This window comes from Varanus komodoensis, unplaced genomic scaffold, assembly GCF_004798865.1.
Source record: "Varanus komodoensis strain SLA01 unplaced genomic scaffold, ASM479886v1 scaffold25, whole genome shotgun sequence".
NCBI classification, from domain to species: domain Eukaryota; kingdom Metazoa; phylum Chordata; class Lepidosauria; order Squamata; family Varanidae; genus Varanus; species Varanus komodoensis.
The window spans coordinates 2,545,862-2,560,057 of NW_025335661.1; the positions used below are offsets into that span (position 1 = coordinate 2,545,862).

A 14,196-nucleotide genomic window follows, 5' to 3' on the forward strand; every position below is an offset into this window, starting at 1 on the left:
ATGGCTGGTTTTATATTGCATTTTACAGGACAACTATGTCTGGCTTTCGTTAGTGAGCCCCTCTCGGTCTAGAATCCTTCAAAGGCTGCACAAAACATGATTGTTCAATTACTTCCTGAGCATTTGGATCCTTTGATCATGTGACTCTTGGATGCATCCAACAAAGACCCTTACCTGTAAATATGCTGTTGTCAGCCTAATGGAGCAAAAGTTAACACCATAAAGTTCACAGGCTCCATGCAGCCTAAATTAGGTGAGAAAAGCGGCAAATCCTGTAGGGATGCTGACCTGAAGTACATTTACTCGTAAGTAATAATGTTAAAGACAGCTTGATGGAACTTTGCAACTTTTTTGCAGCAAGAAACCCAGTACTAATAAGATTAATAGACAAAGTAACCTTGCAATGTTTCAAAGAAAGCTATTTTCTCTTTTACACAAGGCTTTGTTTAACATCTTTATGTCGCACATTTTTGTGTATTAAAATATATACAGTAATTATTGCATATCGCAGAACAATTTGACATACAAAAATGACACTGGAAATGGAAACTTGGATCATAGCCTGCAATTATCCATATGCATGATTTCGACTGAGCAAGTAACATTACCCCTTGGGCCTATTTGCTCAGAAGGGTAGCAAATTGAGGGTTAATCGGCTCATGTTTGCTGCAGTGCATGCTGGGCTCATTCTGTGACCATGCTGAATATTCAGCCTCCGACTGCAAGTTGCCTCTGACAATCCAGGCACTATAGGTTAATTGTGGGCTAAAGGAGCCACAGCAGCCTACAACTAACTGGATCCATGAAGCCAAGATTTGCTGATATCTCATGCAAATCCAGTCACTTTTGCTTTGAAGTGAATGGCAGAGAAACACCCTAGTTCCAAACGAATAGCCGTTTCTCATTTATTCTGCTAAGAACGACCCGTCTTGTATAGAAACATAGAAACAGAGTGAGTTAGAAGGGGTCTCCCGGGCCATCTAGCCTGACCTCCGGCTCCAGCTGGCTCAGCTCACGACATGCCCATATACTACCTCAAAGAGAGCGGGTCTGATGAAATGGACTGTGGTCCACATAAGCTTATGCCTTAGTAAATAGGCTTGTGCCACAGGACTCTTTGTTAGTACCCTTCCTTGGAAATGGGATGCAGGCAGCTGTGTGTCCCAGTGGGTGCTTGACAGAAGTTTAGATTTCTCCACAATGAGTGCTGTCAGCTTGGCAAGTTCTGATCACCCACCTCAGGAGAAATGTAGTGCTTGAAAAAATGCCCCAAAAGAGCCATGCAGTTCTCCCACCCTGAGTATGGGATAAAACACGCCTTTCTCCTTCAGAAACTTAGAAAAGGTTTGTGAAAACTTTCTCTCCACTCTCCTCTCTCTAGATAAGTGCAAGTGGGCTGCAAATAAGTTGCTACGTGATTTTCATTGTTCAATGAGTGCACAGAACTGTGATCAGAACATAAAGTGTATAGGAAGCGGTATTATATGGATCCAAGCAACTGGTCAGTAGTTCAACTGGTTCAGCTTTGTCTACGAAATACAAAGTGGTTTGCCATGGTTTTATAGAGGAGAATTTCCTAGTCCTCCATGGAAATGACAAAGATTCAACTTTTGCACATAAAATGTGAACATTTCAACTGAGCTGCAGCCTTTCGGACAAAACCACTTCACAAATTGTGATGTTATCTTTGGAAACATGGTTTATTACAGGCACAGCTTACAGAGATGCAGGACTGGCTGACTTGGTGACAGAGCTGGTTATCTTGTGGAATATGGTCCTGGGGCCTAGTCTGGCAGCTCATGAGGTAGCCACCTTGCCAGATCTGAATCTTGCCCTCCCAAAAGAGTATATATCTGAAACCACTGCATGAAAATACATTCTAAAAACTGACTTTGTCCAGGACCCATTTGCCTACTGAGAACCAATGTGGTGTAGTGGTTAAGAGTGTGGGACTGGGACTCAGCAGATCTGGATTCTAGTCCCTACTCAGCCACGGAGCTCACAAGTGACTTTGGGCCAGTCACAGACTCTCAGCCCAACCTACCTCACAGGGTTGTTGTGGGGATAAGACTGAGAAGAGGAGAAGAATTGCATAAGCCTCCTTGAGTTCCTTGAAAGGTAAAATGGTGAGACATAAATGTAATAAATAAACACTATCATCTGGATCTGGAAATAAAATTGCATGCCATATTCTCTCAGAACAATGACCAAAGGCTTTTAACATATGTAGGAAATGGTTGTGAGTTCTTGACTTCATAATAACAACACTTCTTAAGGGTTTCATGTAAACTCCACCCCACAATTGCAGCCTTAAACACTAAGATCAGATAGTCTCATGTTTAGTTTTGTTCTGCTAAGTGGAAGGTGGAGTTTCAGCAGAGTTTGAATTTCTGTCTGGGAATCAGATGCAGGCACAAGGAGCCACCATTCTCCTTGCCAACAGAATGTCTGTGCAGAGCAGATGGGACATATGGTCTTTAGCACACAATACCAGCAAGCAGTACAGAGTGAGATAATAGAGAATGAACAAAACCGTCTCAGAAAGCAACTGCCACATACACAGCTCCAGCTGCTGCTTTTGGGAAAGTCTCGGCATCTCCTTTATGCTACATCCTTTCACCAGTATGTAGCATTACTGAATAATGTGTTTAAAACAAACGTAAATAGGATTTTGGATCCCATTTCTAGCAGTGGCTGACTCTAAAGAAAGCACTTTGTGTATAGAGTCCCATATAAACAAAAGTGTTTGTTAATGCAAATCTAATTTCTTTGGTCTGCCTTTTATTTGCCTTCTAGGCAAAAAATAAAGAGAGACAGAAGGCATAATCCACTGGGGTATTCTGCACAAACCTCACAGAAATGAATGGAAGTTACATAACATCACAAACCACTCACTCGTCTGTACGTAAGATGTTACTCTTCTCTCCCTTTCTTATAAACTGTGTGCTATACTAACCCAAAGTATGTGAGTTTATTCCCCTACTTCTGAGACTCAGCATCCGTAGAACAGTAGCAACAATTAATTTTGTGGTCCAGTTTCCTACAGTCAATTCCAGAATGGAAAATCTGGATCTTGCCAAATGAAGCCATCTGCTCTCTATTCACATATCAGTTATAGCCAACAATGTTCTTCCCCAACATCTACCACAACCAGTGCTGCTAAATACAGGCAGGCAAGAAAGTATGATCTGAAGTTGCAAGAAAAGATATTCTAGGATTTTAGGAGGGAACTCAAAGGCTTTTCCCTTAGGCTTGTTCCTGTTTGCACCACATGAAACGGCACATCCCGTTTTGCCAACCATGCTATCCCGATAAAGTCTGCCCTTTGCCACAGTCTAGTTTATTGTTTCTCACCAGTCCTTCTGATAACGAACTTGTGTGGCATGTGCTAGTAGAATTTTAGAAGAAGCAGCACCTCTGAGAAAGAAGGGAAGGTATCAGCACGCTAAAGTAAAGCCACAAAATTTGCAGACATACTTAGTATCTAAAGGAGTGGAGCCATACTTAAGAAGGCCAATCCCCAAACAGTTCAGGAAGAATTGATCATGCTCACAGAATTCTGAGTATCAGTTGTGGAGAAATTCAGGGTAATTCAGAATGGCATATTTGGGATGTGGGGGGTATGGTTGGCTGGAAACCAGGACAACAGCATTGCTGCTTTGAGGAGAGAATATATTTTGTTTATTTAAATAAATAAATAGTTATTTACATGAGAACCTTTTGTTGCAGGTCCTGCTTGCAAATGTTCAAACTTGGCAACGTGACAGCCCTCTTGTTTTCTCGTGAAATGTCGAGATAGCCACATTTAATGTCATAATAACGTAGAACAAGAAGAGCCATTCAACACAATCTTTCAGTCTGGAATGTTTCTCTGTTCAGAAAACCAGTCACTCATTGCATTACCCTCCCACAGTTTATCTTCCTGCTGAAACTGTCAGCTGGCATTCCATGCCCTCTAAGCATGTTCAGTCCTTACTGAATTAGTTTGCGTTTCCTGCCTCCATTCGTGCTCAATTCCAGCCACTTCCATCCATGGTGGTACCATTTAAAAATCTTTCATAGTTAATGGGTGGTTTAAAAGGACAGGGCAGTGCCATCCAGTGGGGTTGCATGGAATCCTCTGAACTAGGAAAATGATGGGCATCTTATTGAAGGCAGAAGGAGCACCGAGGCAAAGGCTGTGGCCATGCTTTTCTTGCCCACAGAAGGCTTTTACAGCCGATTTCAGCAGGCTTTGCCCTGGTTTGCAAGGAGGATAGGCTGAGGTGCCAACAGGATATGTTGCATCCCAAAAGAGCCTCACCCCTTTCCTCCCTAGTCCCTGGAATACCCACCAAATACTGGTTCTGAAGTTGGTTTTTCGACCCCAGCGCTGCAGCGAGCACTGCACTGATTGTGAGGGCAAAGGGAGGGCACTCTGAGATTGGTCTCCCAGCCCTGAGCTCAAAGCATGTTTCCAAGGCTGGCGCTGGAACTCTGACCCTTCCGAAGGGCTTCTAGTCACCAGAGGGTTGCACCCTAAATAACGTATGCCAGGAAATCACCCGTTTCCTGTCTTTTTATTATCTAGGCATCTCTTCCTGCCTTCCTTGCTGCTCCACTCCATTTCTTCTACTTATTAGTGCCCCACCACCCTAGTCTGTTAATAAGGGCTGTTTTTGGAGTTCCCCCTATTTACAGTGTTTTACCTAAACTTTTTTTTTTGTGGGGGGGGTAATCTTGGGTAACTCAGAATCTGATCATGCCTTGCTCTTATCCTTGGATGATGCTGTTTTGGCTACGTAAGCATGAGCACAGAAAGATTTCAGTCTCTTAGCAGTGCGAAGAAAGTATATCTCCACTTGTTTTGACCATCAGTTCCTCAGTATTCCTGGTCATTAGCTATGCTGAGATGGGCTTCTGGGAGTTGAAGTCTAAGCAGCTGGAGAACAACCTTCTGTCCATCCCTTCTCTAGTTTCTGTTCTGTGTTTCTTCTAGTACTGCAGCCCATTTCCCCTCATCCCCTCTCCATGTCATGGCCCATTTGGTGGAAGCTTCTTTTTCTGTGCTGCACTAAGAACATAAAAAGATCCCTGCTGGACCAAACCAAAGGGATATTTATGCTAGCATGATGTTTCACACAATGGCCATCCTGGTAAGTCCATAGTCACCTGCAACTATTTCCTAGCAATTCTTGTGGGAGACATGCTGCCTCTGGTCCTGGAGGCAGCAGCAAGCCAATCTTAGATTCTGTGGATGCTCATTAGGCAACTAATGAGTGCGCTCATGTGGGATAAGAAAGTACTTGAGATATAAGGATGCAAAGCTGGGCAAAAGTAAATGCTGGACTGGTCACATGTGATCCTATCATTTGATTCTGCCTCCGACACACTTCAAAAAAAGTTTTTCTTTTTGTTCAACTCATGAAAAAGCTTTGTTTGTTTGTTTTTGCAAGCAGGTTAGATTAGACCTTTTTGGTGATCCATAGTGATCCAGATGACAATTTTTCACATTATTTTTAAACTCAGTTTTGGGAGGCTATTACCTATGGGGGTATGTGTATGTCAGGTGCCAAAAAGGCTCCCTCCCACACACTGTAAAATGGTTAAAACCAATAACTTGAACTGGGTCCAGGAGAACACTGGAAATAAAGACGGGAAGCTAGTGGCCATTCTGAATGGAGGGGCAGAGGCCAGGTCATCGGGGTGGAGGCAGTGGTCAGTGGAGACAGAACAGAACAGTGACCATAAGATGGCAAGTGGGGAGGGAGACTCCAGACAGCCAGATAAAAGTGATTATGAGGATAATTAAAATAAGATGTGATATTCTCAGAGCTCCACAGAAAAGCAGCCTTTGGAACACAGGAGCAAGTTCTGAAAGTGTCCAGAAAATCTATGTCCTTGTATATCCATCATGAAGAATCCACCAGAGCAGGCCTCCTCAGAAGTAGCATGGTTCAAAATTCCAGGCTATGCATGTCTTGGGAGAAGTAAAGATTGGATTGCTCAGGAGAAAGCACTGGCATCCCTTGGGTCAGTGGTATCAATCAAGTTTTCCCTTGTTTGTTCAGATAAAATATCACTGTTGTGTAGCCTGTAGTAACCTGGATGTAGTGACAAAAGAATACAGCCTGAAAAATGCAGAATATGTGACACGCAGCAAGCATTTTGAGACAGTTGATGTGTCTCTTAGATTTGAAATGGTTCCACATGCTGTGAATGGTCAGAGGTCTTCAATGTACTCCCCAGCTGGTTAGAGAAACATCACTTCTAAGGGTGTGCATTGGACTAGGAGGAGCTAAAGGAATGTAGCACTCTGCATCCATTTGTGAAGACTGGAGGGTGATATCCACTATCAAAGACTCACTTGCTCAGTGGCTGGGATCAGAATCTAAGTGCAGAGTGGATTGTTCACTGGAAGAAATGAGCAGAAAACTAACCTTGAGGTGGTCTCATATAGAGTGTTGCCAGCAGAACAACCACAAATGTAGCTGCCGTAAGCTCTGGAAAATGTTGGGCCTGGAAAGCTTTGATTTTTAAGAGTGAGGGTTCTTGATCATGGCAGGTAAGCTCTTGCTGAAACAGAAACAACTCATGCAGCAATTTACAGAATAGGCTTTGGAGGAGAGAGGAGAGATTTTGCTACATTTATATGCAGATCCAAAGCATCCAAAAGGAATCAGGTAACTGAGATGGAACATAGATTTCACATAAAAGGAGCAATGATTAGCCAGTCATCCAAGTAGGGGTAGACCTGAACTCCTTATAAATGAAGGTGGACAGAGACTATTGCATTATACTCTGTAAAAACTCTCAGAGAAGTGTCCAAACTGAAAGGGAAAACAAAGATATCACTGCCACTTTAAAAATGAAGGCAGCGTTGATACAGTTCCTCTGCTCTGAGAGGAAAGTAAGCATCTTTCAAATCTATAGATGCAAACCAGTCCCCTTGGTGCAGGGGTGGGATGATGGATGAAAAAGTACTCACATGAAACTTCTTAGGGGTGGTAAAGGACTTAAAGTTTTAGAGGTCCAGGATCTATCCCGTCTCAGCACCATACAATAGCTTGACTAGAAACCATTCCACACCTGTGAAGGAGGAGGAGTAGGCCATATGATACCCTTGGCAAGAAGTGAGAACACTTCTGAATCTAAGTGGGGAGAGCATTGAATTCTATTCTTTGGCCTCAATTCACAGTAGAAAGTACCCGAGAATCTGGTGTTATTGATTTAGGCAGGAAGAAAAGGGGACTAACACGGGGTGAATCACAATTTCTGCAAAACAGTACGAAAGATACCTTAATACAGAAGTAAACACAGCTCAACAAAATTCCTCAACGTAATGTAGAAACATTGAATTATGTAGGAAGAGTGACACCTAGAGGCCAGTCATGTGTAAAGGCCCAGGCATGGTCTTAGGTCTTTCATCAAGATCTAAGCCTAAGGCAGTAATTTCTCCTGTTAAAACTCGTCTTGCACTTAAACAAATAAAAAGTTTGTTTAAGGTTGTCAAAATAAATCAAAATATGACTGTTCAAATAATATATAAGGATAAAATATTTAAAGTTGAAAGGGAGGCCTGAGAGGAGACCCTGGATCATATCCCCACTTGGCCACGAAGTACAACTGAGTGACCCCGAGCCAGCTACTTTCTCATCTTAACCTACTTCACAGGGTTATTATGAGGATAAAAGGTGGGAGAGGAAATACTGTGTTTTCTCATTCAAATTGTTGGATGAATGCAGGACGACACTGTAATACTAAGTCAAAACTAACCATCTAACCTGCTGTTGATGACTTCCATAGGTATGGTTCTCTAGTGTATCAGGTAGACTTTACCTGTTTCCTGATCCCTTTAAGTAGAGATGCCAGGAATTTAAGCCAGGGCTTTCTGTATATAAAGCATGAGCTCTGTCACTGAGCTACAATAGAATTATAAAACAGTGCCTTCTAAAACATCAAGAGGAGACTGAATTGAAGGCAAACAATAACAGGTTCAGCTGAAAGCAAAATACCAATAAACTTTACCTGCTCGATGGAAGGAAATGTTACAAAGTCATCCACGCACATGAGATGCTTCAGGTTATTGACCCACTGTGGATAATAAAAATATGGTTGCAATCAGGAAGAAATTGTATGCAGAACTGAGGAAATACAGGTCCAACAGACCTAAAGCAGGGTTTCACAACTTGTGGCCCTCCAGCCATTTAGCCAGCATAGACAATAGTGAAGGGGGATGGGAGTTGCAAGCTAAAAGCAACTGGAGGGTCACAAGCTGCCATCTCTGCCCTGAAGGAGAAAAAGAACAATGTTTTCTTCTCCACTCTCAATGTAGCTGATGTGAGGAGACATGAAAGACATGCCTTATTTTTTTTCTTGGGCTATATTTAATTTGGAGAAATGGCATGACAAACTTTGAAAAAGCTCTGGGCTCACCTTGTTCAGACCATGGCAGTAGCCTTAGCTATGCATGGGGAAAGAATGGCAAAAGGAATGGAGCTGTCCATACCTACGTTTTCTCCCAATGTAATACTGTTAAGATCTCCTTTCTGAATGTTGCAAAGCCCTCAGTATTCAATTGCACTGTGGTATCACCAAGAATCAAAGCAGGATTGGTTTGTACAGATTAAGAGATAATTTTCTTTGGCTGGAGTAATCAAGATCAAAGTCTTGCAGCAATTTACAAAGTCTGCTATACTTGAGAGATGCATTTCATTGCTCTCTTCAAGTATAGCAGTTTAGTTAATGGATGCCATTCTTCTGTGGAGAAAGGTATAAACCACTGTACTTGGAAAACTGTTATAATGAAGACAAAACCTGCTCTCTACTCTTGACTCTGGATGGTTTAATCCACATTAATGGGATTCCACAAGGAAGGTGTGAAATGCATCCCACCCTGCACAGGTCCTTCCTATGTACAGATTCCACCCCTTCACCCACCCGACATTATTACATTGCATTTTTCCCCTCTTGTGAGGAATCCAAGGTCTTGCAGAGCTCAATTTAATCTTCATAAATCAGCTCTTTGAAGTAGATTGGGCTGAGAGTGCACAATTGGCTCAAAGTTGCCCATGAAGGACTAGGACCTTGATCTCCCAGGTTCCCACTCTGATCACTACATCACATAGAGACAACTATTTGCCTTGCTGGAAGCAAAACATACTTGCATGGTCTTTATTAAAAATACTATGTCACAGTATGTACTGTTAAGGCAGGTTGCTTACCTGTAACTGTCGTTCTTCGAGTGGCCATCTGTGCGTTCACACATGGGCCATCGGAAGAAGAAATGAGAAGGAGATAGTAAAGAGGGTAAGATAATATTTTTGTTTTGTTTTTTTTAGAAAGTCAAAGAGTAGAGGAAAGAACTCGAATGGGGGAAAAAAACTTGGAGACTAGATAAGACAACTAGTAACAAGAAGATAGCAACAGAGAACAATACGAATGAGAGATAAAGGCTCAAGGCACAGTGAACGGCGGTCGCAAAAGACTGAGAAAATGGCGGACACTCCGCTCTACTTATAGCATTGAGCGGGAGGGGAGCGGAGTTTCCTGCCAAAAACCGTTAGCTTTGCAATCTTTCCGGCCTTAGGCACTGTGCAGACGCAGCACCCATATGTGTGATGCACAGAGGCCACGACAAAGAACAAATGACTATAAGTGGTGCAAACCACATAGAACTTGTTGTAGTTTTCTAACTAGTCCATTTCTCAGCTGAACAGATCTTGAAGAGTGAGTGAACTGGAGATCACTGTGTTCAAGCCTGCCTGGTAATTGACTGAGTTGCTCTGATTTCATGAGATATTTTGTGAACTTCCGATTTGTTCAAGGTTAAGCTCTTAGCAACAGAATGCTGGGGAAGTGAGAGGCAACCTAAATGAAATAAAACATTATATATGAATGAGGAACTGGAAGATCTTGAAGTGGGTACAGAAGGTCTGAGGTTGGGGAAGAAGGCAGTAGCTGATCAAGCGTCAAACCAGAACCAGGAAGATCCAGATTCAAATTCTTACTCAACCATGCAGCTCATAGACCTGTCCACCCCATCCTGATACATCTTTATGAGGTTGTGAATGTTCTGATTTAGGGAGGCGGAGAATAAGGAAAATAATGGAGGGAAAATAGGACAATTTGAAATGTTACCTGCCCTTCTTGTTAGGTTGGTAGCAGTTACCCATTACAAAGAAGTGCTTTAAATAAGATGCTAAAGCCTCAAGATTATGCATGTATCCCTGGGAGTAAGAAAGAACAATGAAGCTTACTTCTGGGCAAATCATCTGGGATCACAATGTGAATGACTCACATCCCTTTCTTTCCTCCTGCAATTATATCCAAAATAGGACTTGTGCATCAGAGCTGTGGTGAAGAAACTGTAAAGACAGACATTAAGCATTCCTCAATGACACACTCTCTCCTGCAGTAATCTATTCCTCGTTATAATGACTGTGAACTTCAAATTAAAATGCAGTCTGTTTGACATATGGCTGAGTACACTGTAGAATGTCAAGATGTCAAATGGCTGGTAGAGTCAGAAGTCGTTCAGAGACCACCTGGGAAACAAGGACAAATAACCAGCATCCCAGAATTAAAGGATTAAGCCCGGTTGCCTCTGGCGTGGAGCCACAAGTGTGTGTCTGCAGGTTTCCTCCGTGCTACTCAGTTAGCATTAGCAACAACTGTGGAGTGCACCAGCGCCAGTTACGTGGGCAACAGGGAGCAGAGAGAGGTGCCATGGTATCTGAATGAGCACTTTTAAGCATCTGCTTCCTTGTACATGGAGGTTGGTATAGACGGGGTGAGGGCCAACTCAGGCCCTGCTGACTGCCAGCTTTGGCCACACCTTGGGGGCAAAGGTGGCCAGTCCTAGATTAGCAATTATTAGGTGGAAGTGGCTCTTATAATTAATTTTTATTTACTGTAGGAGGGGTTAATCAGAAATAATAAGTATAAAAACACAACAACGAAAAATAAATTGGCTTTATTTACGAATTTTCTAGAAAGCATGTAATAAAAAGTGGTCACAAGTGACAAAAAACCAAATATTGCACAGTGTACAGAAAACATTGTTTGCAGAGGGGAAAACCACATAACAACGTTCTCTCATTCTAAGCTAAAACAAGTCTACTACAAATTTGAAGAAAGTTGATTTTATAATTTTGTCTAAAAATGGAGAACTGCTGTTCAAAAAGTTTATGGGAACTTTTAAATTCCACCCTATAAAGAATGATGTAGTTTAAAAGGGTATAGTCATTGGTATTAATGCATCCATTAAAGGCTTGAAATACCTCTCTCTCCTCTCTCTAAATTGTCAATGGAATCACACACACAAAATAGATCACCATGCACCATGGGGGAGCGGGGGAAACTGCTCCGAAAAATCACAAGCCCGAAGTCATAATTGTATGACTGTCTGTATTGTGGCCTTCATTTTTAACACTGATAATTTACTATGAGATTCAAATACAATACATAAAAGCTGTGCATAAGTGATTGTAGAACAAAGTTTAACGATATATCATTAGATAAAACTCATTTCTCAAAGGTACCCTGGTTGAGGAACATTTAAAACAGTTGTTTAAGCACAACAGGATATGCACAATATGCTGATGTACCAGCAGTATTCATACACATTTTAATGAACGAGGATTTAAAATAAAGCTGTATCATGGTTTGTACATGCACATAAATTTCACTCTTTTAAAACATGAGATATTCTGAGAGAAGGGTGTAGAACAGGTGCACACTGGATTATTTACCCCTTTCTTATAATACAAAAATTAGGAGGCACTAGAATAAATTTACAGGAGCAAATTCTGGGACAGGGGGATCTTAGTCTATACAATTCACAATTAAAGTTTGTAATTTATCCATCCAGATAAACTGCTGGTTCTTAGCCAACTGATCACTGGATTCACATTCAAAAATGCCGGCAGGAAAGTTTGGGGAAAAAACCCAACATGAATATATCAACAAACAAGGAAATTTTGAGGCTTCCTTGTTTTGTTAAAACATAGATTACCAGATGCTGTCAGACTAAATCTTTGTCTCAGTAAATTACTCATCAGGTTTTTTACTGTGTCTGATAGCAAAAATGATAACATCTGGAACACCATTTAGTATGTTATTTTTACACATTTATACATATACACAGATGTATTTATATGTATAAATGTAGTATATTTATGCATTTATACATAGTTTGAAAAGGGTTACTAAGCTGTTACTATATCCTGAGATAATCTTTTATAATATCCAGCTACAAACAATATTTTTAGAACACTGCTACATCAGCCTTTCTACTATCTTTCAAAGTTACAGAAACCGAAGTAAAGGCAAGCTTCAAAAAGTCTGAAAGAGAACTGCAGCTAGAGAAGGTAGATGTAATTTAAGTTTCAAATTACAGTTGACTTCCCTAATATACTTTATCATTTTTACCACCTTATTATCAAGATTATCCTCTTCATGCTGAGTAAATGATTCTGGTCAGAATGCTAATGTTTGGAGGTCCATGTGGCATGTAAGCATGTACTGACAGGGAGTAGTAATTTTGTTTTTTGGTACTTGTAAAGTTTAGTATGCTTCTCAGCAAAAACATTTGAAAAAAGACAATTGCTAATGGCTGATGAAAGATTAATTAGTGGGAATGCATGTCAGCGTTAACATTTTAACAAACATGCCTCTGATATAAATTTAAAAGATAACTTATCAGAATTTATAACAAATAGAATTATCAGTATTTTATTATGAGAATTTATAATGAATAGAATTATTATGTTTTGATGCTGAAGTAAAAAGTTATCAGGGATTTTTAACATATTGAACGGGTATTTGGATTCTTCAGAAAGGTGAAAATAGTAACACCAGTAAATCAGACTACAGATATAACAGGAAGGTTAATTTTTTTAAAAAAATAAGTAAAACATTTGTAAAATATTGTGTAAAAGATTTAGTGTCCACTAATCTGGAATTCATTCCTGATATTCCAAACTGGAAAATATACAATAAATTTGTAAATTATATTTTACTGAAAAACAGAAATTAGAAAAAAGAAATCTAGGATGGCCCAGTACTTTGCAACATCCCTTAATGTATCCAGTCAGGTCTTGATAATATTTGCTGTAATTTTGAAGAATTATTGTAGGTTTTTCAGAATGTGAAAGATTTGTTTTTAGAAATATTAAATAGGAATATACATCTGCTAAAAATACAATGGTTGCTAGAAGGAAAAGGAATGTCCCCATTCAAAGAAATTAATCACAAATGACCTTTTTCTAGAACAAAAAATCCATTTGTTTTTTATAAAATGGAATTATTTCACAAGAAACAAGCTTAAAAACCTTAAAGATCTATTGATCCACGGCAATAATTACAACCAGGTATTTCTGAAACAGGTATTCATTGATTAGACATTTTCACTGACAACTGGGTTCCAGGCAGCCAAACTAGTTTCCCCACTAGCTTCACTCATTTCATTAAGCTCCATTTCATGGATTTCTTCATCTTGTGCATAAGATCTGCTATTAGCATTTTCTTCACAATAAACACACTCCTTCAAGAAAGAAAGAAACGAAGAAATTTATTGTTATTTGAATGCGTTGCTAGAAATATACAACTGCATACATTTCAAATTCTTCTATGCATGAAAGCAGTAAACAAGTATCGCACATACTAAGGCTGCAATGCTATGCACACTTGACCAGGAAGAAAGGCCCAATGAATAATCTGGAACTTGGTTCTATGGGTGGGTGGTGTCTAACTCTAATGTGACATAAGCAATTTGCATAACCTCATCCTCTAACAGAAGTTAGTTTTTTTATACTGAAAGGAAAAAAATCCTTGAACGTACTGAATTAGCAACCGCCTCCGGAAGTCCACCCTTCTGAATCCATGGATGCACTTCAAGTAGCTCTCTTTTTTGCTCTTCAGTAAACTTTGGTTGAAACTTTTGCATTTGTTTCAGTTTCAATTTGTCTTCTTCTAAAACAGCTTCTAAGTCACTAATGTAAAATATATAAACAATTCCATTTCAGTTCTTCAAACAACTAAACATGCAGAATTCATTAACAGGCACAAACAAAATATTATACAGCTTTTAGTTTTGGACTAAAATTATTATAACAACTGTAAATTTTTTTCATGCTGCTATTTAACAGCCAAATAAATTAGTGTTGCTTTCTACTGATTCTTATTTTGAATAGGAAACCAATTCTATTTTGTGCA

The 14,196-nt window shown here is 40.1% G+C and overlaps 1 protein-coding gene across 11 annotated transcripts in view; it reads right to left on the minus strand.

Annotated features, from left to right (window-relative positions):
* Positions 1-10,939: 10,939 nt before the first annotated feature.
* Positions 10,940-14,196, minus strand: part of PER2 (period circadian regulator 2) — a 39,280-nt gene continuing 36,023 nt past the window's right edge. For all 11 annotated transcript variants that reach the window (XM_044432849.1, XM_044432847.1, XM_044432843.1 and 8 more), the window contains 2 exons: positions 13,823-13,973; positions 10,940-13,525 (listed from right to left, as the gene is read on the minus strand). In XM_044432849.1, the coding sequence (XP_044288784.1) occupies positions 13,379-13,525; positions 13,823-13,973 (298 nt within the window). In that variant the 3' untranslated portion in view covers positions 10,940-13,378. The remainder of the gene's footprint in view (positions 13,526-13,822; positions 13,974-14,196) is intronic.